The sequence below is a fragment of the Gymnoscopelus microlampas genome (assembly GCF_963454915.1).
Source record: "Gymnoscopelus microlampas genome assembly, chromosome: 16".
NCBI lineage: Eukaryota > Metazoa > Chordata > Actinopteri > Myctophiformes > Myctophidae > Gymnoscopelus > Gymnoscopelus microlampas.
This window is the reverse complement of record NC_139953.1, coordinates 45401845-45427776: the sequence shown is the minus strand read 5'-3', so window position 1 is coordinate 45427776 and position 25932 is coordinate 45401845. Positions and strand designations below refer to the sequence as shown.

Sequence of the window (25932 nt, the reverse complement as noted above, 5' to 3'; positions counted from 1 at the left end):
TTCTGTGTCCAGACAGTCTCCCCCCTCCTCCACCCCCCCAAACCCGCCCTTCCCCCACTTACACCGCTCTGTTCTCTCTCCCAGTTAAACCTCGAGAGAGAGAGAGAGAGAGAGAGAGAGAGAGAGAGAGAGAGAGAGAGAGAGAGAGAGAGAGAGAGAGAGAGAGAGAGAGAGAGAGAGAGAGAGAGAGAGAGAGAGAGAGAGAGAGAGAGAGAGAGAGAGAGAGAGAGAGAGAGAGAGACAGGAAAGGGTTAAACGGGAATGTCTGGAAGACAGCCCCGCCCCCCCCCCCCGCCCCCCCCCCCCCCCCCACACACACACACACACACACACACACACACACACACACACACACACACACACACACACACGCACACACACACACACACACACACACACACACACACACACACACACACACACACACACACACACACACACACAAACCCCATGGGGGCGGGGCTAGGTGATTTGTGATTGGTCGACGGCGACCGGGGGGAGGGACGCGAGAGAGACCTTATTGGTGGACGAGGAGGAACATGAAAAAGAGAGAGACTTGAGCAGAAACCTGTGTTTAGAGGAGAGAGAGAACAGTGTCTGGAAAGTTTAGGAGGAGAAGAGAGGAACGGAGAGAGGGAGAGAGTGTGTGTGTGACTGTGAGTGTGTGTGAGAAACAGAGAGTGAGAGTGTGTGTGTGAGTGAGAGATAGAGAGAATGGTGTGGAGGTGAAGTTTAAAGGGAAGAAGATCAGAAGTTTTAAAAGGATACAAAGTAACGGACCGTACTAAAACATCAAAGCTTTTTTTTCGCCGCCATGGTTCAGCGGACAGACAGCAGCCTGCAGCCGGAGGAAGGAGACCCAAACCCGGCCGCGGCTCCTCTCTCCACCCGGGGGGACGCGGAGCTCTGTAAACCCGCGGTGGTGGTGAAGGACTCGTGGTGTAAGACGGCCTCGGGCCACATCAAGAGGCCGATGAATGCCTTCATGGTGTGGTCCAAGGTGGAGCGGAGGATCATCATGGAGCGGAGCCCCGACCTGCACAACGCCGAGATCTCCAAGCGGCTGGGGAGGAGGTGGAGGAGCCTGGACGAGCAGGAGAAGAGCCCGTTCATCCGGGAGGCAGAGCGGATCCGCCTGCAGCACATGGCCGACTACCCGGACTACAAGTACCGGCCCAGGAAGAGAGCCCGTCTGGGGCAGGACGGAGGGGGAGCGGCGTCCGGTGGGTCTTCTTCTGCCACCGGGGGGTTCAAGACCTCCACGCCGGTGAAACAGCACCAGATCCCCGTTGGTGGAGGGACCACCACAGGGACCACCACGGTCAAACCCGCCGCCGCTGCTGCTAAGCCGATCCCCGTGAAGAAGAGGTCGAAAACGGCCAGTAGTACTAAGACCTCCACCGCGACCACCGGACCGGCCGCTGGCGCCACTGAACCCCGGCACCAGCACCTCTCCGCCGGGTTCAAGTTGAGCTTCAAGCCGCCTCCGCCGGTCTATTCGTCGTCCTCCTCCTCCTCCTCGGTGAAACGGAGGATCTCTTACTCCTCCTCGTCCTCTTCATCCTCCGATGATGATGACGATGAAGATGATGATGAGGAGGATGGATATGTGTCTGATGAGGAGAGGCTTCCATATGACCAGAGGTAGGTTGACGTTTAGACCATCACACTGTACCCAGTTAAACATATGGTTGCTTTGTATCATTGCTTCTCAAAGCAAAAAATGTGTTCATGTGGGGTTCCAGGGGGTCCCCTGCAAAATGTGTTAATGTGGTGGTCCAGGGGGTCCCCTGCAAAATGTGTTAATGTGGTGGTCCAGGGGGTCCCCAGCAAAATGTGTTAATGTGGTGTCACTATCATTTTAACCTACTATCATTTTTGAATACATTGGATATTCAAAAATGGCAGATTTAATATCAAGAACCCCCAAATTAATATGTATTTGGCTGTGGACCCCTTCATCTAAAAATATGGTGTGCCAGACACCCCCATACAAGATTTGTGTTCAAATGTTTCATTAATACTCCTCATGATGATGCATTGTGAGCTTGTAGATCGGCTATTTAGGAATAGGTAGTGCATATAGGGTTATAGTGGATAAACTTATTTTGATGCCCATGTTGACTCATTTTGCTGGCCCCCCAGTGACCCCTGGTGGTCCCCGGACCCCAACTTTAAGAACCACTACAGCAGCCAACAACAGCTGTACTCAAGTAAAAGTCTTGTTGCTTAATTCTAGCTAGTTGAAGAAATCCATAAATTGAGGCTTTCATCTTTGCTTTGATGAAATATCAAGACCATTTGTTTTTTTTTTATGAAAGCTGCTTCTTCAAATGTATGGATTTTATGCTATTTTTACACTTCAAATCAACTTTGATGTGTTTTTGGTTAAACTTTTTATTAAATGTTTCAAGTAAAATCACTTTATTGCACTAGTAATGATTGCTAGTGTCAATAACAGCCCTGTCTCTCCAGCTCTTTAATCCAGAGGTCTTCAACAGGGGGTCCGGGACCCCTAGGGTGGCCTCAGAGTTACTACAGGGGGTCTGCCAAATCTTTGTGTGATTTTTACATTAACCACTTCAACCAAGCAATCCCTATTCTGAGGAGAACGCTAGCCAAAAATAGCAGATCTACAAGCGCACAACGCCTCGCAGCGCGAGTCGTTGTGTGCAAAGTGGTCTAGTATAGGGGGGGGGGAAAGAGCAGGCTAAGTACAGAGTGAAAGGTCAGGTATAATACGTATTGTTTAAGTGCATGGTTACATGTCTGGAAACACACATTAACATGAATCCAACATGATAGTGCTGTGAAACACGTCTATGATGCTGCCTATGAAGTCTATGAAAAAAATTCTATACAATGTATAATGGGGGTCCCTGCTTTATCTCGCTCTCAGCCACGGGGTCCTTGGGCTGAAAACGTTGAAGACCCCTGCTTTAGTAAACAGAACATACATGTTCAGGTGGGTTGCAGTGTAGGAGAGAAAACTCATTCATCAGCTTCGATATGATAGTGTTTCAGTTCCAATTTTGGTGGCTCATTTAGTCTTGGTTTGATTCCATTAGTTTTTCCTGTATGAGTTTCTCCCTCCGGTTAGGTGAAATTAGAATCCTGACCAGAAAATACATGTTCTGTTTATTAAAGAGCTGGTGGGACAGGGAGAACCCTGTTACTGGACTGACACTATAGCAATGAATACTATCACAATATAGAGCTATACTCCACATTTGGCTTGTATACTGTATAAAGGAGTGAAAGTAGCATTTTATCTTCACAAATATACTTGACAGTAGCCTATAGTTGCTTTAAAACTTAAACCTAATAGCGTTCCTATTCTGGGGCTAACATTTGGAACCCAATGGAGTCATTTGGTTCCATCTGTACCACTCTTAGAGTTATGGGGGTCCTTGAAATAAAGTTTGCGACCCACTGGTTTAGAGTGAAAACAGGAGGGGGCCAAGTATAGAGCCCTTGGAAATCTGGTCGATCCCATTTTAAGAGTCTTTGGTACGACCCGTCTCAGGGACACGGACACTCTAACCAGAAGGCCACTGAGCTGCTAGTAGTAGTAGTATAGTAACTGAGTAAATGTAACTAATTTATTTCCCACCTTCTGCATACTAACAGCGTCACCGCCGCCAAGGTCCCGGCCAGTCCGACCCTCAGCTCCACCGGCGAGCCCAGCCCGGAGAGCAGCATGTACGAGGACACGCACTGGAGCGCTCCTGTTCCTAGCAACACCAAACGCCTCTACAGCTCCAAGAACGTCACAACAACGACGACGTCGTCATCGGCATCCTTCAGGTCTCCGTGGGTGTCCTTCCCCTCCTCCGATCACTTGGAATCAAGACGTCCACACCGGTAAGGCCTGTCGCAACACGATCGCACTGATCGCAATCATCTAGAATAATCAGTTATTATATTTTTTTCCGTTGTTGTATCATCGTCGTAATCGCTTCCATGTTGAACATTTTTATACATTTTCAAACGTTTTCAGCAAATCGTGGGAAAACAGCCGATCTACAAGCTTTATTATTTTTATACAACTTTTGTTTAGGCAAACAAACTTACTCGGCTAAAGCCTAAAAGCCAAACAGATTGAAATTTGTATTCACATCCCAATGTTCAAGCTAACAGCATGATTAAAGTTGTGTTAAATACACTACTAGGTATATTCTATGATTTGTATTGTAATTTGTAATGTTGATAAAAATATATGTATGTATATATATATATATATATATATAGTTCAGGAACCGGTATCGAAATCAACGTATCGATTCCGTGTCGGAGGAAAAAAGCGACCCAGTCCTAATTTGTCCCCATCATCTCCATCCTCCATCCAGGTGTGCGTCCGTGTCCTCGTCCTCCGAGGACTCGGAGCAGGACTTCCTCCTGGACCTGAGTCTGAACCTGAACGGCGCCGGAGCCGGCTCGGTGCTGGAGCACATGATGGACGGCGCCAACCTGTGTCTGGGCTTCGTGGACAGGGACTTGGACTTGTCGTTCGGCGAGGGGGTCCCGCCGCGCTCCTTGGGGGGGTCCCACTTCTCCTTCCCGGACTACTGCACCCCCGAGCTGAGTGAGATGATCGCCGGAGACCGATTCTCCGATCTGGTGTTCACCTACTGAACAGGTTTCCAAGCGCTTTTTTGTTTTTCTCTTCCCGACAACAAGAACTAAAGTGAACCGTTTCCGTTGAGGTGCGACGCAATTTCACGGGTTCTTTTGGATTTAGTTTCCATACACTACGGCAGTGGTTCTCAAACTCGTTCATGTCAAGGACCCCCAAATTGACACTTATCAGCCCGCGGACCCCCGTTTGAAAAGATATACCAGGGACCCCCATAAGAGAATATTGTTTTTTACTGCTCTAGCAGTGATTCTCAACCATTTTAATTTCAAGGACCCCCAGTTTGACATGCATTAGGCTACGGACCCCCATTTAATGCCATTTCTATCTCTGGGACCCCAATTTATATAGTAAAATCAATGTTAATTTAACTCAGAGAGTATACAAGATAGGTCCATTTAGTTCCATTTGTACACTCTGAGTTACAGACCCATAAGGGTCCATTTGGTTCCTAACTATCTATCATTTTAGCTGGGGACCCCATAGAACTCCCTCAAGGACCCCTGGGGGTCCCCGGACCCCACTTTGAGAACCACTGCACTACGGCTCAGGAGGGGGGTTCCTCTGGGAACCCTGAACTCAGAACTTTATTTTTCTAAATTAGCCGATCTACAAGGTGACGGCATTGTGAGCTTGTAGATCAGCTTTTTTTGTTGTTGCTTCTTTTATGAGTTTTATTTATGCCATACCTGCCCCTTCAGGGGTGGTTCTGGTTAATAATGAAAAGAAAAAAAAAACACATCACAGAACTTGTCATGTTCTGTAAAGTTCAGGTTAACGGAAGTGGAGAAGAACCCTAACCGTGTTGGGGTTCTGCTTCCCATTCTGGTGGAAATGAACCGACCCAACTACAGCCCGATCAATGCCAGATGTTTTCTGGACTGTCCTAGACCACCGGTTTCCCATGGTTTCACAGACATTTTGAAAAGGAAAGGGGAAAAAAAGTATGAAATCAATTCTAATCGATTTGAGAGGAAAAAAAAAGAAGAACACGTTGATTTGATTACACAAACCGGTATGCCAAGTTGGTATTGGTTGAAAACCGGGACACATCAAAATGGGAACTCACAATGGATCTGTGGGGTTCTCTGGTTCCCATTCTGGTGGAAATGAACACGAACGCAACGACAGTATGGAGAATGAACACTTTTTTTCTTCTTTTCTTTTTTCTTCCCAGGATTAAGTGGAACTCTGTTAATTTAACTCAAGAGTGCTTCACAAACATGTTCATGTCAAGGACCCCTAAGGAAGTTGATGTGCATCTGGCTACAGACAGAGCCCTATTAAATGGTTTCGTGCCTAATTGCGTCTCAAATGGACCCGTTGCGGGTCTGTTTATCCGTTGAGAGTGTACATTTGTACCCTCTGAAAAAAAGTTATGGGGTGTTCTGTGGCCCCAAATGCAATCCCACGCCGGGGTGTCCTTGACATGAATACAAAAAGACGTTTGGAAACCACACCAATAAGACACTGTGGATTTTACAGTGACAGGGTTTGGGGGTCAGAACTATGCATTGCCATCCATCACAAGCCCCCCACCCCCACCCCACCCTACTGGGTTAACGGTGGGGGTCTCGCATCCTTTTCAACCCTTTTCAACGGCTGGGGTCCATCGATCACAACAGTGGTTCTCAACCTGTGGGTCACATGATTTTGGGGGGGGGGGGCTTCTTAAATTCCTCGAAAAAGGTCATTACTGCATCAAAAGTAATCAACAAACTATACTATAGAAACTGGTGAAACATTGGCCAAATTGTAAAATAATATAAGACGCACATTTTTTGAAAATAGCCGATCTACAAGCTCACAGCGCCTCGCAATGTGAGGCGTTGTGAGCCTGTAGATCTGCTATTTTCACAATATTTATCTGTGGAACCGAGTCAAACTAAATGTAATGCCGCAACTCCTCCAATTCCAAGTGCTTGTCGGGGTGGGGGAGGTCCCCAGTTCAAATATGATTATTTTGGGGGCGGGCATGGCCTGAAAAGGTTGAGAACCACTGGATCACAACCACTAACTTTACAATAAATACAACTGTTCAGGACGAATAACTGTTTTCAAACCAAAATCAAACAGTTTCATGTAGGGCAGGGCAATATGGACAAAAAATATCACAAATACCTCAATATCGATATTGTGACGATAATATTGTGTTGTGTGACGATTCTATACATTATTTTTTTTCAAAAATGTAAAATGCTGTTTTGGAAAAGTTCTGACAATATAAAATGAGGCACAAGTGATTTAAATCAGGAAAAAGACAACAGTCATGCCATATCACGATATCTAGTCTCATATCACAAATATCGATACAATATCGCCATATTGCCCAGCAGCCCTAGTTTTATATGATTTTTATTTGATTTCACAAGTTATTCTGTGTTTTATATTTCAGTTCCCCGTTCAAGTGTCGATTTAAAAAAAGCCACAGTTCAAATAAATCGACACCGGTGTTTGCAGGAAACGTTTTTTGATACATGACCAACAGCATACCTCATCTTTTTAAAAATCCCCCCAAAAAAGGTATAAATATTTTCAGGCATATTTTTGTACAGTTCAAAAGGGAATGTTCTCCTCACTGTTGCTCCCAGCGAGCCGCGAGGTTTTTTTTCAGGCACTTCTACGCAGTTTCATGTTTATTAATGTTATTCTGAATATTATTATTGTTTTTTTTCCTTTCATTTAAGCATGCAAGGATCACAGGATGTCAAAAATGTTGCCTTGCGATTGTTTTAATGCTATGAAATGTACAAAACGAGTAGCTCCGATGTTCACGGACGTTGGCATAGATTGTATATGTTCTGTAAGATAATGAAATTAAAACGCTAGGAGTTTATGTATATTTGGTATGATTGGGTCCGAGATAGCAGATGTGAAAATGGATTTTTGTTTTCTTTTTTTATATATATATATATGTGTGTATATATATATATATCAACCTCAATGGCAGATGTTTTTCCTTCATTATTTTGTGCAATATAGATTCTTTAAGGACCACGTTTTTTTATTTTTTTTGTAGCAAAAGAATTGCGTTACTTGTTGTTCTGATTGAGTCTGTACCGTTGCTATGACGACTGAATAAATCAGCTGGAACTGAATTGATTGAATGGAACGTTTGTGTCATTTGACCTCTGACCCGAGTCCCGTCGCATCGCGTGACGGAGAACCGAGAAGGTTTCCAGGGCTTCTGTCGCTCCTTTAAGAAGTCTGAAAAGGTCTTACATTTGTTTTTGTGAAAACAAGGTTTTAAAAAGTGAAACATCCCACAAGATTTATATTTCTTTCTTTTTGGTATTGATACATTGGTCTTAAATGTAAACCCCAGCATCCATATTCTGTGGAAAACTTTCACAGGAAAATCGCCGATCTACGTTGTGAGCTATACTTTCAGCAAAGATATTTAGGGTGGCGCGATGTGTGCTTGTAGATTGGTTATTTCCATGCCTCTGCTTTTGACATTCCCCTATTGTGACTCTTAAATTGCACCAATCTTCATGGTTAACATCTTCAGAGGGAGAGCACCATCAACATTATCAATGTATGCAGAGATGCTCGTAGGCCTGCGTCCTGCGTCGCTGACGCACCATATTGCGAAAGGACGCATTCATGACAACTCTAGTGCGTCCATGGGACGCAGCTCCGATTAGCTCCGATAATATATAATATTTGTCAGCTGTGATCTACATGGACTCTCTCGGTTAGGCACCGTTGGTGGAGAAGTATAACTCTCCGGTTAGACACCGTTGTACTGGAGAAGTATAACTCGGTTAAACGGCGTTGTGTGGCAGAAGCAGCAGCACAGCCCCTCGCTGTTAGTCTACGCTACACACACAGAGAGAGAGAGAGAGAGAGACGGCATGAGGACCTGCTCTTAAACGTGTTAAAACGTCTTGGATAGACCACTGTCTGGAATAATAACTGATCATCATACATACAGGTCTACTACTAATCTTTGTTGCTGTTGTCATCTTAAATTGACCAGCCAAAGTAAAATCCCCGATTTTAGAGTGTTCTCCCACTTGCTTGGAGATCAGAGTGAGTGGTGGATTAACGCATGTTGCCAATCAGCTGTGTAACATTAGCAGGTTAACGATGGCTCGTTGATCCTATGCATTTGACCCTGATTTGACCACAAAGGCAAACAAAAGCACTAATTAATGGCAGCTGTAAGTAACCGGTTGTCTATCGTCTGTGTCTTGTGTATGTTTAATAGGCAACTGGATGTTTTATGTAGCTTAGAGATATCATAACAATTAATTCCCAGAAGAGGGTAGACCCTCCCTCATGCTAAACTTAAAGTGACTTATAAGGTTCCACTTCTCCTCAAAAAGACAACTTTATTTTCCTTTCTCAATGACAAGCCTAATAGTATTATTGCATGTTGACTATGTGCAATAACTGCAAGCCAATGTTCATAGGCATTGTCAGTATTTGTCTTCATTATTTCTTGAATTCCTATTTCTTTATTTGCCAATACTTCCACTGTAAGCCAGTGTTTTCAGTCTACACAATAAATAGTAAAAATAAATTCTACATTCATAAATAATACAAAATAAAATAATAATAATGATTAAAAGGTTCTATGATTAAATGTATTCTATTGGTCAAAGGTATGTTAAATCCACCTGTTGCCCACTACTAGTATTTCTTACCATAAGGTGTGCTAATACTACAGAATCATATACATTTGAAAAAATATATTTATGATTTTTTAATATATGTATATATATCGGTATCGGTCTTGAAAAGCAGGAACGGGTCGCACTGATCTAGATCTGCTATTTTCACAATATGTATCTGTGGAACTGAATCAAACTAAATTAAGTGCCTCAACTCCTAATTCCTCAGGGTGGGGGGTCCCCAGTTAAAATATGATTATTTTGGGGGGTCGCTGCCTGAAAAGGTTGAGATCCACTGCATCAGGATATAATGTACACAGTCACACACGCATAGAAGATATGGAGATTGGAGATCAAAGAAAACGATAGGGGGGGGGACGTGTAATTGGGGACCCATAAAATGTCCCTGGGACCCATCTAAAAGACCACCCTTGCATCCCAGGACCCATTACATTGAAAACCTAGCAACATCACTGTGTATGGAAAGAGTGTGTCAGTGAAAGTGTGTGTCTGTAGGCGTGTGTTAGTATCAGGATCAGAGAAGTTCAGTTTTCCTCTGTTCCAGTCCAGTTGGACTCTGATCCTCCAGGGCTTCTGCGCTTCTTTTGGGCTTGTTTTCAGAGACCAGGTTGCTTATTCCTCTCGCAAATTCTGGCAACCGCAACAGCGCACTGTGGGGATTTAACATGGAAACCATACATGTTTGCTTTCAAAGCTCTAGCCTTTGATTGCCTTTCAATAAAAACACATTTGATAGACATAGGTATCACCTACACGTCGCTGATTAGAGATAATAATATTCGTCTCCGCCAGAGGTGGAGAGTATGTTTTCGTCTCCGTCCTTCCGTGTGTCCGCCCTTCTCAGCCAAGCTAACATTGGTCAAGCTTCATGTGACGCGTGACAATATGTTGTCACCAATGCTTTGATTGGTTAGCGAGACGCATGATGGCATAAAAACCTATAAATAGCTAATGTGCTTCAAAAAATCATTTATATTTTTTGAAGCTAAGCTAACATTGGTCAAGTGACACGTGACAATATGTAATATAAATAGGTAAGACAGGATCAATCAGGAACAGTACTGGCGGAGACCTGTGCTCCAAGGAGCACATTTTCTAGTTTTGTAATCAGTTCATTATTTTGTGCGTAATCGATGAATAAAACTGACGTGTGTAATTTGGAGAGCATTGCATTGTGCGACGTACAAATTGTCTTCTTTAAATAGACTATCATGTTATATAAACACAATTGACACTCTCCCTTCTGATTATAGGACAAATAGAATCACAGAGATGTATTGATAATTAGTAGAGAGTAGAGGTTTTAGATTCCACTATACACTTTCCCAAATGTGTGTGGGCAAAATAGATGCAACAACACGCCCACGGCCACACCTCCAGGCGCAAATATGGTTGTCAGCATAATGAATAGCGGGTGTAGCGGGCGCAAAATATCGTTTAGGGACAGTGCCAGCTCCCTTATCCCTAATTCACGGATAATGGGCAGAAGTTCCCGGCTAGTGGGCAGCGGGTGCGGGTTTAGCAGTGTCAAAAGTAGAACAGTCTATGTCTTATCATTTTCAATGTCTAACTGCATTATTCCACAGTTACACTGATCTGGTAACATGTTCAGAGTCTGACCAGTGTAAATTTGTGGAAAGAGTGTGTCAGTGAAAGTGTGTGTGAAGGTGTGCATGTGTGTGTTAGTATCAGGATCAGAAAATGACAGCTTTCCTTCATTCCAGTCCAACTGGACTCTGATCCTCCAAGGATTCTGCTTCAATGAAAGAGTGACTGGCCCTGATCTGGAGCGTGCTGTGTATTTACCTTCATCTAACATTATTCCCCAGTATTGACCCCTTCCCTCTCCCTTCCTCTGGTAAGACTCTGCTAACACACCCAATGACCAGTCTGTATTGTCTCCAACCTCAACATCCCAGCTGTGTGTCCCGGAGTTAAAGCCCTCAGAACCCAGGACATAGCCATAGTGGTCAAACCTCTCTGGGTTCTCAGGAAGCTGCTGTTCCTCTTCATCTCTCACACTGGTCAGATCATCAGACAGGATGTATTCTGGATGGGCAGTGTTGGGGTCCAGAATGACGGGAGTGTAGGAGACAATGTCCTTCATCTTGTCCCAGACTCTGAAGGTCAGGTTGCCCAGGTGTTTGGCCTCGTCTATCAGTGCTCCAGAGACCAGCTGTGGGTCATGCAGCGTGAACTGGACTCTTTCCACTGTGGTCTTGTAGATCTGTGTGACATGTTCAGCTCTTAGCTCCTCCTCTATGGCTCTGATTGTGTTTGAAAGGGTTGATAGATCTCGGTTCAGACCCTCAATCCACTCCTTCATAATCTGACTCTTCTGCTTCTCTTCCTCCCTCAGTGCAGCAATCCTAGCCCCCTCTTCCTCTTGTAGAAAATGATGAAGCTTCTTAAACTGTTCCTTAATCTTCCTCTCTGTGTTCTGGACCTGGACCTTAATGTGTTCCGCTGTTTGGTCGCAGTTTGTTTTAATTTTAGTAAAGACGTTCAGTTTCTTCTGTAAGAGCCCCAGTGATTCCTCTGCTCCCTCCTTGGGATCCATTTTCTAGCCTTTCTCCTTCATGAAAGTCTCACACAGGTTCTTCAGAGCCAGGTTACAGGGTGGGTATGTTCTTTCATGTATTTTCTTACAAACTGGACATTTCTTTATTTCCTTATGCTTCCACCATTCCTGCAGACAGGCTTTATAGAAGCTGTGGCTACATGACAGGAGAACAGGATCTTTAAATACGTCATGACACACAGGCATGGGCGCCGGAACGGAATATGAGATGGGGGGACACATCCGGGACACGCGCGTGCATGTGGACCACGGGCGCGCGCGCGCGAAAATTTTGTGGTTATTTCGGGTGGATTTGTTGATTTTTGGGGGGGATAATGCGGTTATTTCGGTTAATTCGGTTCGCCTCGCGCGCGCGGTGGTCGCGAGGTGCGGGGGACTGGACTGATTTTATTATTTATAAAAAATAATTTTAAAAAAACTTTTTTTTTTTTTTTTTTTTTGGGCTGGACTGAAAACAAATTAAAGGACAAATTGTCCTTTAATTAAACAGGCTCCGGCACCACTGCACACAGGACAGGACAAATCCTCTTCTGAAAAAGACACATGGTCAGCCATTTAGTCTCTGAGCGAAGCAACACACACTCTGCTCAAGACAGGAAGTCAAGCGGTGTTAACACATGTTCCCTGACGTTCACGTTCACTTCGAACCCTGCTTCTTGTTAAAGTCTAAATAGACCTGGGTCCTGTTCCTCGAAAGGTGAATTAAATAAGCCTGGCCTTAAGTCAAATCCAGGCTTGACAAAGTCGGGTCCGTATAGCCTGGTTTATTCGGTTCCACGAACGCCAAGCCAGGCTAAAAAGGAGCGACTTTGTCGAGCTAGGCCTTGTCAAGCCAGGCTGTGTCGAGCCAGGATAGTGAAGCCAGGCTTCACGTATTTCTATAAAAGACCATGAAAGTCGATAGCAGAATCCTTGAACTTGACCAATCATGGAGTCCAAAACCAGAGTGGCGTTCTTCTCTGTGGCTGAACAGCAGCACTGCAGCAGCTCATGAAATCATACAAGGAAGTAAAATGTATAAAGCAAGAAAGGAAACGCGACCGCAATAAATAGATCCAGGGAGAAAGCGTGGCAAAGTATTGCAAGCACACACAGAGTGAGTGTGTGTGTGTGGGGGGGGGGGTTGGCCGCGACGGGGGCCGCGACGGGATGACACGCAGTAACCCCACATTTGCAAGATCACTTTGGTAGAGGTTTGGGTTAGTTACCTTGCCATCATGATGTAACTCCAAAGGTGGACAAGAAATAAAAAATGATTTCTCCATTGACTAGAAATTGATAATTTAAAATATTCTCCTCATTGACTTACATTCAGTGAAGAGGCTCCTTTAAACCCGTAACTAATAATATATCGGTTATATATATATATATATATATATATATATATATATATATATATATATATATATATATATATATATATATATATATATATATATATATATATATATATATGTGTGTGTGTGTGTGTGTGTGTGTGTGTGTGTGTGTCAGACATTTTTCATAATATAAAAAAAAAAATCTGTAATATATTATCAAACATCTAACAGCAATATGAACTATAGTGTTAACAGAGTGACTGACATATCACACAAGTCATTGTGAAACAATTATGATTCATGGTCACACACTATTTCAGTAATATCATTCATTTGATTATATCTTATTGTATTGATTTCATTTTATTTGAATGCAGGGTCATTCAAATGAGTCCATATACAAACACATGTGTTGAATTAACTGTGGAAAGACTTGAAGAACAAAGGCACTGGATTAAGTAAGCTTGGGCCTGTTCCTCGAAAGGTGAATTAGAGCTAAAGCCTGGCTTTAACACCTATCCTGGCTTAATTTAGCCAGGATTAGGGCTGAATCGGTTCCATGAAAGCTGAATTATCTTGAAGATTAGTTTAGCCAGTTCACCCTGGCTAAGTTTAGCCATGATCCGATTCCACAAAAGAGAATTGAAGCAAGCTTACCTTAGTTACCATGGCAATTTAGCTGTGAAGTTAGCCTGGTCAGGAGCAGGCTAACAGCCAAGCTTACTTAATCCAGTGCCTTTGTTATTCAAGTTTTTCCACAGTTAATTCAACACATGTCTTTGTATATGGACTCATTTGAATGACCCTGCATTCAAATAAAAATGAAATCAAATTAATTATATTACTGAAATAGTGTGTGACCATGAATCATAATTGTTTCACAATGACTCATGTGATATGTCAGTCACTCTGTTAACACAATAGTTCATATTGTTGTTAGATGTTTGATAATATATTACAGATTTTTTTTTATATTATGAAAAATGTCTGACACACATATATATATATATATATATATATAACCGATATATTATTAGTTACGGGTTTAAAGGAGCCTCTTCACTGAATGTAAGTCATTGAGGAGCATATTTTAAATGATCAATTTCTAGTCAATGGAGAAATTATTTCTTGTCCCCCTTTGGAGTTACATCATGATGGCAAGGTAACTAAACAACCCAAACCTCTACCAAAGTGGTCTTGCAAATGTGGGGTTATTGCGTGTGTGCCCCCCCCCCCCCCCCCCCCCAAAGAAAGATTAGATAAAGGTAAAAGCCAAAGTTTGTACTTTTCCCCCTTTAAATGTCCATTGCCATTGACAATGCATTGGGCGCTTAAAGTTAAATATTTCAAAAACTACAAATCATTTCAAAGTACAACATCTCAAGGATGCATGCCCACAGTAAGGTGGATTTTTTTAACAGTGAATGGAGTTTCTAGGTGAAAGTATTTTTTTGAGGTCCCAAAATCTTCCATCGACCTCCATTATAAATCTCTGAACTTTTAAAGGAGTACTATTCTAAAACAATGAAACATTTCAAAGATCCCTTTTCAGGCAAAAATGTCCATATTAGGATGAACATTTTAAAGTTTCAATGGGGTTTCTATTCTATGTATGACATTTATGACATATGACATTTTGAATCATTACAGTCAGTTCACCTTCTTTTGGGTCTTGAGTCGAACAAATTACTCCCACGGAGACATCAAATTTCTCTTTTGGGCCTTGAGTCTTGGGACTTAAGGCCCAAAAGAGAAATTTGATGTCTCCGCGGGAGTAATTCGTTCGACTCAAGACTCTTTTGCGTCTTGAGTCTTGGGACTTACTTTGTAGTGACTTTTTTTTTTCCACCATTGTACCGAAACGAAAGTTAAATCCGAAAAAAGCACCAAGTGTGGAGGCCAAAATCGTCCTCCAAAAATCCTGTTAGGAGTACGTTTGAGGCAATTTAGAGTTGATTGGTAGTACTTTGTAGTGACTATATTTTCTATATTTTTCACCATTGTATCAATATCGAAACTAAAGTATGTCACTACCGAAACGAAAGTTATATCCGAAAAAAGCACTAAGTGTGGAGGCCAAAATCGTCCTCCCAAAATCCTGTTAGGAGTACGTTTCAGGCAATTTAGAGTTGATTGGTAGTACTTTGTAGTGACTTTTTTTTCCCACCATTGTACCGAAAAGAAAGTTAAATCCGAAAAAAGCACTAAGTGTGGAGGCCAAAATCGTCCTCCCAAAATCCTGTTAGGAGTATGTTTGAGGCAATTTAGAGTTGATTGGTAGTACTTTGTAGTGCCTTTTTTTTTCCACCATTGTGTCACTACCGAAACGAAAGTTTGTCACTACCGAAACGAAAGTTAAATCCGAAAAAAGCACCAAGTGTGGAGGCAAAAATCGTCCTCTCAAAATCCTGTTAGGAGTACGTTTCAGGCAATTTAGAGTTGATTGGTAGTACTTTGTAGTGACTTTTTTTTTTCACCATTGTACCGAAACGAAAGTTAAATCCGAAAAAAGCACTAAGTGTTGAGGCCAAAATTGTCTCCCCAAAAACCTGTTAGGAGTACGTTTCAGGTAATTTAGAGTTGATTGGTAGTACTTTGTAGTGACTTTTTTTGTTTCACCATTGTACCGAAACGAAAGTTAAATCCGAAAAAAGCACTAAGTGTGGAGGCCAAAATCGTCCTCCCAAAATCCTGTTAGGAGTACGTTTGAGGCAATTTAGAGTTGATTGGTAATACTTTGTAGTGACTTTTTTTTTTTCACCATTGTGTCACTACCGAAACGAAAGTTTGTCACTACCGAAACGAAAGTTAAATCCGAAAAAAGCACTAAGTGTGGAGGCCAAAATCGTCCTCCCAAAATCCTGTTAGGAGTACGTTTCAGGCAATTTAGAGTTGATTGGTAGTACTTTGTAGTGACTTTTTTTTTTTTTCACCATTCTACCGAAACGAAAGTTAAATCCGAAAAAAGTGTGGAGGCCAAAATCGTCCCCCCAAAAACCTGTTAGGAGTACGTTTCAGGTAATTTAGAGTTGATTAGTAATTTTCGTTTCGGTAAAATTTATTTTACCGAAACGAAAGTTAAATCCGAAAAAATCACTTAGTGTGGAGGCCAAAATCGTCCTCCCAAAATCCTGTTGGGAGTACGTTTCAGGCAATTTAGAGTTGATTGGTAGTACTTTGTAGTGACTTTTTTTTTTCACCATTGTGTCACTACCGAAACGAAAGTTTGTCACTACCGAAACGAAAGTTAAATCCGAAAAAAGCATTAAGTGTGGAGGCCAAAATCGTCCTCCCAAAATCCTGTTAGGAGTACGTTTCAGGCAATTTAGAGTTGATTGGTAGTACTTTGTAGTGACTTTTTTTTTTTTTCACCATTCTACCGAAACGAAAGTATGTCACTACCGAAACGAAAGTTAAATCCGAAAAAAGCACTAAGTGTGGAGGCCAAAATCGTCCTCTCAAAATCCTGTTAGGAGTACGTTTCAGGCAATTTAGAGTTGATTGGTAGTACTTTGTAGTGACTTTTTTTTTTCACCATTGTACCGAAACGAAAGTTAAATCCGAAAAAAGCACTAAGTGTTGAGGCCAAAATTGTCTCCCCAAAAACCTGTTAGGAGTACGTTTCAGGCAATTTAGAGTTGATTGGTAGTACTTAGTAGTGACTTTTTTTTTCTCACCATTGTGTCACTACCGAAACGAAAGTTTGTCACTACCGAAACGAAAGTTAAATCCGAAAAAAGCACCAAGTGTTGAGGCCAAAATCGTCTCCCCAAAAACCTGTTAGGAGTACGTTTCAGGTAATTTAGAGTAGATTGGTAGTACTTTGTAGTGACTTTTTTTTTTCCACCATTGTACCGAAACGAAAGTTAAATCCGAAAAAAGCACTAAGTGTGGAGGCCAAAATCGTCCTCCCAAAATCCTGTTAGGAATACATTTCAGGCAATTTAGAGTTGATTGGTAGTACTTTGAAGTGACTTTTTTTTTTTTCACCATTGTACCGAAACGAAAGTTAAATCCGAAAAAATCACTAAGTGTGGAGGCCAAAATCGTCCTCCCAAAAACCTGTTAGGAGTACGTTTGAGGTAATTTAGAGTAGATTGGTAGTACTTTGTAGTGACTTTTTTTTTTCCACCATTGTACCGAAACGAAAGTTAAATCCGAAAAAAGCACTAAGTGTGGAGGCCAAAATCGTCCTCCCAAAATCCTGTTAGGAATACATTTCAGGCAATTTAGAGTTGATTGGTAGTACTTTGAAGTGACTTTTTTTTTTTTCACCATTGTACCGAAACGAAAGTTAAATCCGAAAAAATCACTAAGTGTGGAGGCCAAAATCGTCCTCCCAAAAACCTGTTAGGAGTACGTTTGAGGTAATTTAGAGTTGATTAGTAATTTTCGTTTCGGTAAAATGTATTTTACCGAAACGAAAGTTAAATCCGAAAAAATCACTAAGTGTGGAGGCCAAAATCGTCCCCCCAAAAACCTGTTATGAGTACGTTTCAGGCAAATTAGAGTTGATTGGTAGTACTTTGTAGTGACTTTTTTTTTTTCACCATTGTACCGAAAATTTCGTTTCGGTACACCATTGTACCGAAACGAAAGTAGTACTTTGTCGTGACTTTTTTTTTTTCAACATTGTACCGAAACTTTCGTTTCAGTACACCATTGTACCGAAACGAAAGTTAAATCCGAAAAAAGCACTAAGTGTTGAGGCCAAAATTGTCTCCCCAAAAACCTGTTAGGAGTACGTTTCAGGCAATTTAGAGTTGATTGGTAGTACTTTGTAGTGACTTTTTTTTTTCACCATTGTACCGAAACGAAAGTTAAATCTGAAAAAAGCACTAAGTGTGGAGGCCAAAATCGTCCTCCCAAAATCCTGTTAGGAGTGCGTTTCAGGCAATTTAGAGTTGATTGGTAGTACTTTGTAGTGACTTTTTTTTTTCACCATTGTACCGAAACGAAAGTTAAATCCGAAATAAGCACTAAGTGTGGAGGCCAAAATCGTCCTCCCAAAATCCTGTTAGGAGTACGTTTCAGGCAATTTAGAGTTGATTGGTAGTACTTTGTAGTGACTTTTTTTTTTCACCATTGTACCGAAACGAAAGTTAAATCCGAAAAAATCACTAAGTGTGGAGGCCAAAATCGTCCCCCCAAAAACCTTTTTGGGAGGACGATTTTTTTTTCGTTTCGGTAGTGTCACTACCGAAACGGAAAAAAAAAATCACAAAAAAGTCACTACCAATCAACTTTAAATTGCCTGAAACGTACTCCTAACAGGTTTTTGGGGGAACAATTTTTTTTTCGTTTCGGTAGTGTCACTACCGAAACGGAAAAAAAATTCACAAAAAAGTCACTACCAATCAACTTTAAATTGCCTGAAACGTACTCCTAACAGGTTTTTGGGGGATTTTTTTTTTTTTCGTTTCGGTAGTGTCACTACCGAAACGGAAAAAAAAATTCTAAGTCCAGAGCTCGATGAATGTTTGGGACCAAAAAAAAAGTCACTACCAATCAACTTTAAATTGCCTGAAACGTACTCCTAACAGGTTTTTGGGGGAACCATTTCTTTTTTCGTTTCGGTAGTGACACCATTGTGTCACTACCGAAACGGAAAAAAAAAAACGAAGTCCAGAGCTCGATGAATGTTAGGGACCAAAAAAAAAGTCACTACCAATCAACTTTAAATTGCCTGAAACGTACTCCTAACAGGTTTTTGGGGGAACATTTTTTTTTTTTGCCTCCACACTTTCGGATTTAACTTCGTTTCGGTAGTGACACAATGGTGTCATTTCCACAGTAAGGGGGAATTTTTGTACTGTGAATGGAGTTTCTAGGTGAAAGTGTTTTTTTGAGGTCCCAAAACCTTCCATCCGCCTTATAAATCTCTGAACTTTTAAAGGAGTACAATTCTAAAACTATGCAACATTTCAAAGATTCCTTTTCAGGCAAACATGTCCACAGTAAGATGAACATTTTAAAGTATGAATGATGTTACTAGGCGTAAGTATGTAGTTGTAAGCCTGCCTTTAAATGTCCATTGCCGCATCGACAATACATGGGGCGCTTAAAGTTAAATATCTCCGAAACTACAAATGATTTTTAAAAAAAGTTTCTCAAGCATGCATGTCCACAGTAAGGTGGATTTTTTTAACTGTGAATGGAGTTTCTAGGTGAAAGTGTTTTTTAGGGTCCCAAAACCTTCCATCCGCCCCCATTCTAAATCTCTGAACTTTTAAAGGAGTACAATTCTAAAACTATGCAACATTTCAAAGATTCCTTTTCAGGCAAACATGTCCACAGTAAGATGAACATTTTAAAGTATGAATGAGGTTACTAGGCGTAAGTATGTAGTTGTAAGCCTGCCTTTAAATGTCCATTGCCGCATCGACAATACATGGGGCGCTTAAAGTTAAATATCTCCCAAACTATAAATGATTTCAAAGAAAAAATCTCAAGCATGCAAGTCCACAGTAAGGTGGAATTTTTGAACTGTGAATGGAGTTTCTAGGTGAAAGTGTTTTTTTGAGGTCCCAAAACCTTCCATCCGCCTCCATTCTAAATCTCTGAACTTTTAAAGGAGTACAATTCTAAAACTATGCAACATTTCAAAGATTCCTTTTCAGGCAAACATGTCCACAGTAAGTTGAACATTTTAAAGTATGAATGAGGTTACTAGGCGTAAGTATGTAGTTGTAGGCCTGCCTTTAAATGTCCATTGCCGCATCGACAATACATGGGGCGCTTAAAGTTAAATATCTCCAAAACTACAAATTATTTAAAAAATAAAAATCTCAAGCATGCGTGTCCACAGTAAGGTGGAATTTTTGAACTGTGAATGTCCTGAGCTCCAGAGCTCGATGAATGTTAGGGACCAAAAAAAGTGTCACTACAAAGTACTACCAATCAACTCTAAATTGCCTGAAACGTACTCCTAACAGGTTTTCGGGGGGACGATTTGGGCCTCCACACTTAGTGATTTTTTCGGATTTAACTTTCGTTTCGGTAGTGACAAACTTTCGTTTCGGTAGTGACACAATGGTGAAAAAATAAATTTACTAAGTCCAGAGCTCGATGAATGTAAGGGACGGAAAAAAAAAGTCACAACAAAGTACTACCAATCAACTCTAAATTGCCTGAAACGTACTCCTAACAGGTTTTTGGGGGAACCATTTTTTTTTCGTTTCGGTAGTGACACCATTGTGTCACTACCGGAACGGAAAAAAAATGACTAAGTCCAGAGCTCGATGAATGTTAGGGACCAAAAAAAAAGTCACTACCAATCAACTTTAAATTGCCTGAAACGTACTCCTAACAGGTTTTTGGGGGAACTTTTTTTTTTCTGTTTTCGTCACTCGTCACTTTTCGTCACTACCGAAACGGAAAAAAAAATCACAAAAAAATCACTACCAATCAGCTTTAAATTGCCTGAAACGTGCTCCTAAAAGGTTTTTGGGGGAACATTTTTTTTCTGTTTTCGTCACTCGTCACTTTTCGTCACTACCGAAACGGAAAAAAGAATTCACAAAAAAATCACTACCAATCAGCTTTAAATAGCCTGAAACGTGCTCCTAACAGGTTTTTGGGGGAACAATTTTTTTTCTGTTTTCGTCACTCGTCACTTTTCGTCACTACCGAAACGGAAAAAAAGAATTCACAAAAAAATCACTACCAATCAGCTTTAAATAGCCTGAAACGTGCTCCTAACAGGTTTTTGGGGGAACAATTTTTTTTCTGTTTTCGTCACTCGTCACTTTTCGTCACTACCGAAACGGGAAAAAAAATCACAAAAAAATCACTACCAATCAGCTTTAAATTGCCTGAAACGTGCTCCTAACAGGTTTTTGGGGGAACATTTTTTTTTCTGTTTTCGTCACTCGTCACTAGTCGTCAATACCGAAACGGAAAAAAAAATTCACAAAAAAATCACTACCAATCAGCTTTAAATTGCCTGAAACGTGCTCCTAACAGGTTTTTGGGGGAACAATTTTTTTTCTGTTTTCGTCACTCGTCACTTTTCGTCACTACCGAAACGGAAAAAAAAAATCACAAAAAAATCACTACCAATCAGCTTTAAATTGCCTGAAACGTGCTCCTAACAGGTTTTTGGGGGAACAACTTTTTTTCTGTTTTCGTCACTTGTCACTTTTCGTCACTACCGAAACGGGAAAAAAAATTCACAAAAAAATCACTACCAATCAGCTTTAAATTGCCTGAAACGTGCTCGTAACAGGTTTTTGGGGGACATTTTTTGTTTCTGTTTTCGTCACTCGTCACTAGTCGTCACTACCGAAACGGAAAAAAAAAATCACAAAAAAATCACTACCAATCAGCTTTAAATTGCCTGAAACGTGCTCCTAACAGGTTTTTGGGGGACATTTTTTTTTTCTATTTTCGTCACTCGTCACTAGTCGTCACTACCGAAACGGAAAAAAAAAATCACTACCAATCAGCTTTAAATTGCCTGAAACGTGCTCCTAACAGGTTTTTGGGGGAACAATTTTTTTTCTGTTTTCGTCACTCGTCACTTTTCGTCATTACCGAAACGGAAAAAAAAAATCACAAAAAAATCACTACCAATCAGCTTTAAATTGCCTGAAACGTGCTCCTAACAGGTTTTTGGGGGAACAATTTTTTTTCTGTTTTCGTCACTCGTCACTTTTTGTCACTACCGAAACGGAAAAAAAAAATCACAAAAAAATCACTACCAATCAGCTTTAAATTGCCTGAAACGTGCTCCTAACAGGTTCTTGGGGGAACAATTTTTTTTCTGTTTTCGTCACTTGTAACTTTTCGTCACTACCGAAACGGAAAAAAAAATTCACAAAAAAATCACTACCAATCAGCTTTAAATTGCCTGAAACGTGCTCCTAACAGGTTTTTGGGGGAACAATTTTTTTTCTGTTTTCGTCACTCGTCACTTTTCGTCAGTACCGAAACGGGAAAAAAAATCACAAAAAAATCACTACCAATCAGCTTTAAATTGCCTGAAACGTGCTCCTAACAGGTTTTTGGGGGAATTATTTTTTTCTGTTTTCGTCACTCGTCACTTTTCGTCACTACCGAAACAGAAAAAAAAAATCACAAAAAAATCACTACCAAACAGCTTTAAATTGCCTGAAACGTGCTCCTAACAGGTTTTTTGGGGAACATTTTTTTTTCTGTTTTCGTCACTTGTAACTTTTCGTCACTACCGAAACGGAAAACAAAAATCACAAAAAAATCACTACCAATCAGCTTTAAATTGCCTGAAACGTGCTCCTAACAGGTTTTTGGGGGAACAATTTTTTTTCTGTTTTCGTCACTCGTCATTTTTCGTCACTACCGAAACGGGAAAAAACAATCACAAAAAAATCACTACCAATCAGCTTTAAATTGCCTGAAACGTGCTCCTAACAGGTTTTTGGGGGAATTTTTTTTTTCTGTTTTCGTCACTCGTCACTTTTCGTCAGTACCGAAACGGAAAAAAAAATCACAAAAAAATCACTACCAATCAGCTTTAAATTGCCTGAAACGTGCTCCTAACAGGTTCTTGGGGGAACAATTTTTTTTCTGTTTTCGTCACTCGTCACTTTTCGTCACTACCGAAACGGAAAAAAAAAATCACAAACAAATCACTACCAATCAGCTTTAAATTGCCTGAAACGTGCTCCTAACAGGTTTTTGGGGGAACATTTTTTTTTCTGTTTTCGTCACTCGTCACTTTTCGTCACTACCGAAACGGAAAAAAAAATTCACAAAAAAATCACTACCAATCAGCTTTAAATTGCCTGAAACGTGCTCCTAACAGGTTTTTGGGGGAGCAATTTTTTTTCTGTTTTCGTCACTCGTCACTTTTCGTCACTACCGAAACGGGAAAACATTTTTACAAAAAAATCACTACCAATCAGCTTTAAATTGCCTTAAACGTGCTCCTAACAGGTTTTTGGGGGAACATTATTTTTTCTGTTTTCGTCACTCGTCACTTTTCGTCACTACCGAAACGGAAAAAAAAAATCACAAAAAAATCACTACCAATCAGCTTTAAATTGCCTGAAACGTGCTCCTAACAGGTTCTTGGGGGAACAATTTTTTTTCTGTTTTCGTCACTCGTCACTTTTCGTCAGTACCGAAACGGAAAAAAAAATTCACAAAAAAATCACTACCAATCAGCTTTAAATTGCCTGAAACGTGCTCCTAACAGGTTTTTGGGGGAACATTATTTTTTCTGTTTTCGTCACTCGTCACTTTTCGTCACTACCGAAACGGGAAAACATTTTTACAAAAAAATCACTACCAATCAGCTTTAAATTGCCTTAAACGTGCTCCTAACAGGTTTTTGGGGGAACATTATTTTTTCTGTTTTCGTCACTCGTCACTTTTCGTCACTACCGAAACGGAAAAAAAAAATCACAAAAAAATCACTACCAATCAGCTTTAAATTGCCTGAAACGTGCTCCTAACAGGTTCTTGGGGGAACAATTTTTTTTCTGTTTTCGTCACTCGTCACTTTTCGTCAGTACCGAAACGGAAAAAAAAAATCACAAAAAAATCACTACCAATCAGCTTTAAATTGCCTGAAACGTGCTCCTAACAGGTTTTTGGGGGAACAACTTTTTTTCTGTTTTCGTCACTTGTCACTTTTCGTCACTACCGAAACGGGAAAAAAAATTCACAAAAAAATCACTACCAATCAGCTTTAAATTGCCTGAAACGTGCTCGTAACAGGTTTTTGGGGGACATTTTTTGTTTCTGTTTTCGTCACTCGTCACTAGTCGTCACTACCGAAACGGAAAAAAAAAATCACAAAAAAATCACTACCAATCAGCTTTAAATTGCCTGAAACGTGCTCCTAACAGGTTTTTGGGGGACATTTTTTTTTTTCTGTTTTCGTCACTCGTCACTAGTCGTCACTACCGAAACGGAAAAAAAAAATCACTACCAATCAGCTTTAAATTGCCTGAAACGTGCTCCTAACAGGTTTTTGGGGGAACAATTTTTTTTCTGTTTTCGTCACTCGTCACTTTTCGTCACTACCGAAACGGAAAAAAAAAATCACAAAAAAATCACTACCAATCAGCTTTAAATTGCCTGAAACGTGCTCCTAACAGGTTTTTGGGGGAACAATTTTTTTTCTGTTTTCGTCACTCGTCACTTTTTGTCACTACCGAAACGGAAAAAAAAAATCACAAAAAAATCACTACCAATCAGCTTTAAATTGCCTGAAACGTGCTCCTAACAGGTTCTTGGGGGAACAATTTTTTTTCTGTTTTCGTCACTTGTAACTTTTCGTCACTACCGAAACGGAAAAAAAAATTCACAAAAAAATCACTACCAATCAGCTTTAAATTGCCTGAAACGTGCTCCTAACAGGTTTTTGGGGGAACAATTTTTTTTCTGTTTTCGTCACTCGTCACTTTTCGTCAGTACCGAAACGGGAAAAAAAATCACAAAAAAATCACTACCAATCAGCTTTAAATTGCCTGAAACGTGCTCCTAACAGGTTTTTGGGGGAATTATTTTTTTCTGTTTTCGTCACTCGTCACTTTTCGTCACTACCGAAACAGAAAAAAAAAATCACAAAAAAATCACTACCAAACAGCTTTAAATTGCCTGAAACGTGCTCCTAACAGGTTTTTTGGGGAACATTTTTTTTTCTGTTTTCGTCACTTGTAACTTTTCGTCACTACCGAAACGGAAAACAAAAATCACAAAAAAATCACTACCAATCAGCTTTAAATTGCCTGAAACGTGCTCCTAACAGGTTTTTGGGGGAACAATTTTTTTTCTGTTTTCGTCACTCGTCATTTTTCGTCACTACCGAAACGGGAAAAAACAATCACAAAAAAATCACTACCAATCAGCTTTAAATTGCCTGAAACGTGCTCCTAACAGGTTTTTGGGGGAATTTTTTTTTTTCTGTTTTCGTCACTCGTCACTTTTCGTCAGTACCGAAACGGAAAAAAAAATCACAAAAAAATCACTACCAATCAGCTTTAAATTGCCTGAAACGTGCTCCTAACAGGTTCTTGGGGGAACAATTTTTTTTCTGTTTTCGTCACTCGTCACTTTTCGTCACTACCGAAACGGAAAAAAAAAATCACAAACAAATCACTACCAATCAGCTTTAAATTGCCTGAAACGTGCTCCTAACAGGTTTTTGGGGGAACATTTTTTTTTCTGTTTTCGTCACTCGTCACTTTTCGTCACTACCGAAACGGAAAAAAAAATTCACAAAAAAATCACTACCAATCAGCTTTAAATTGCCTGAAACGTGCTCCTAACAGGTTTTTGGGGGAGCAATTTTTTTTCTGTTTTCGTCACTCGTCACTTTTCGTCACTACCGAAACGGGAAAACATTTTTACAAAAAAATCACTACCAATCAGCTTTAAATTGCCTTAAACGTGCTCCTAACAGGTTTTTGGGGGAACATTATTTTTTCTGTTTTCGTCACTCGTCACTTTTCGTCACTACCGAAACGGAAAAAAAAAATCACAAAAAAATCACTACCAATCAGCTTTAAATTGCCTGAAACGTGCTCCTAACAGGTTCTTGGGGGAACAATTTTTTTTCTGTTTTCGTCACTCGTCACTTTTCGTCAGTACCGAAACGGAAAAAAAAATTCACAAAAAAATCACTACCAATCAGCTTTAAATTGCCTGAAACGTGCTCCTAACAGGTTTTTGGGGGAACATTATTTTTTCTGTTTTCGTCACTCGTCACTTTTCGTCACTACCGAAACGGGAAAACATTTTTACAAAAAAATCACTACCAATCAGCTT

The 25932-nt window shown here is 40.7% G+C and overlaps 2 protein-coding genes across 2 annotated transcripts; one reads left to right on the top strand and one right to left on the bottom strand.

Moving 5' to 3' along the window:
• The first annotated feature begins 635 nt into the window (after positions 1-635).
• On the top strand, positions 636-7665 carry LOC311063695 (transcription factor Sox-11-B-like). The gene is made up of 3 exons (XM_084083240.1): positions 636-1644; positions 3631-3864; positions 4350-7665. The coding sequence occupies exons 1-3, from the start codon at positions 815-817 to the stop codon at positions 4633-4635; spliced, it is 1350 nt and encodes a 449-aa protein (XP_083939366.1). The 5' UTR covers positions 636-814; the 3' UTR covers positions 4636-7665.
• Positions 7666-10819: 3154 nt separating this feature from the next.
• On the bottom strand, positions 10820-11836 carry LOC311063020 (E3 ubiquitin-protein ligase TRIM35-like; the record flags this gene model as incomplete). The annotated part of the gene is made up of 1 exon (XM_084082236.1): positions 10820-11836. One exon carries the CDS (start codon positions 11834-11836, stop codon positions 10820-10822), a length of 1017 nt encoding a protein of 338 aa, XP_083938362.1.
• Between the last annotated feature and the right edge of the window lie 14096 nt (positions 11837-25932).

What these genes read in the sequence shown, in the direction of transcription:
- LOC311063695 (XM_084083240.1), top strand. Translation starts at nt 815, where the DNA reads ATGGTTCAGCGGACAGACAGCAGCCTGCAGCCGGAGGAAGGAGACCCA. An exon ending in AGGCTTCCATATGACCAGAG is followed by an intron (nt 1,645 to 3,630) that starts GTAGGTTGACGT and finishes GCATACTAACAG; the next exon opens with CGTCACCGCCGCCAAGGTCC. An exon ending in GAATCAAGACGTCCACACCG is followed by an intron (nt 3,865 to 4,349) that starts GTAAGGCCTGTC and finishes TCCTCCATCCAG; the next exon opens with GTGTGCGTCCGTGTCCTCGT.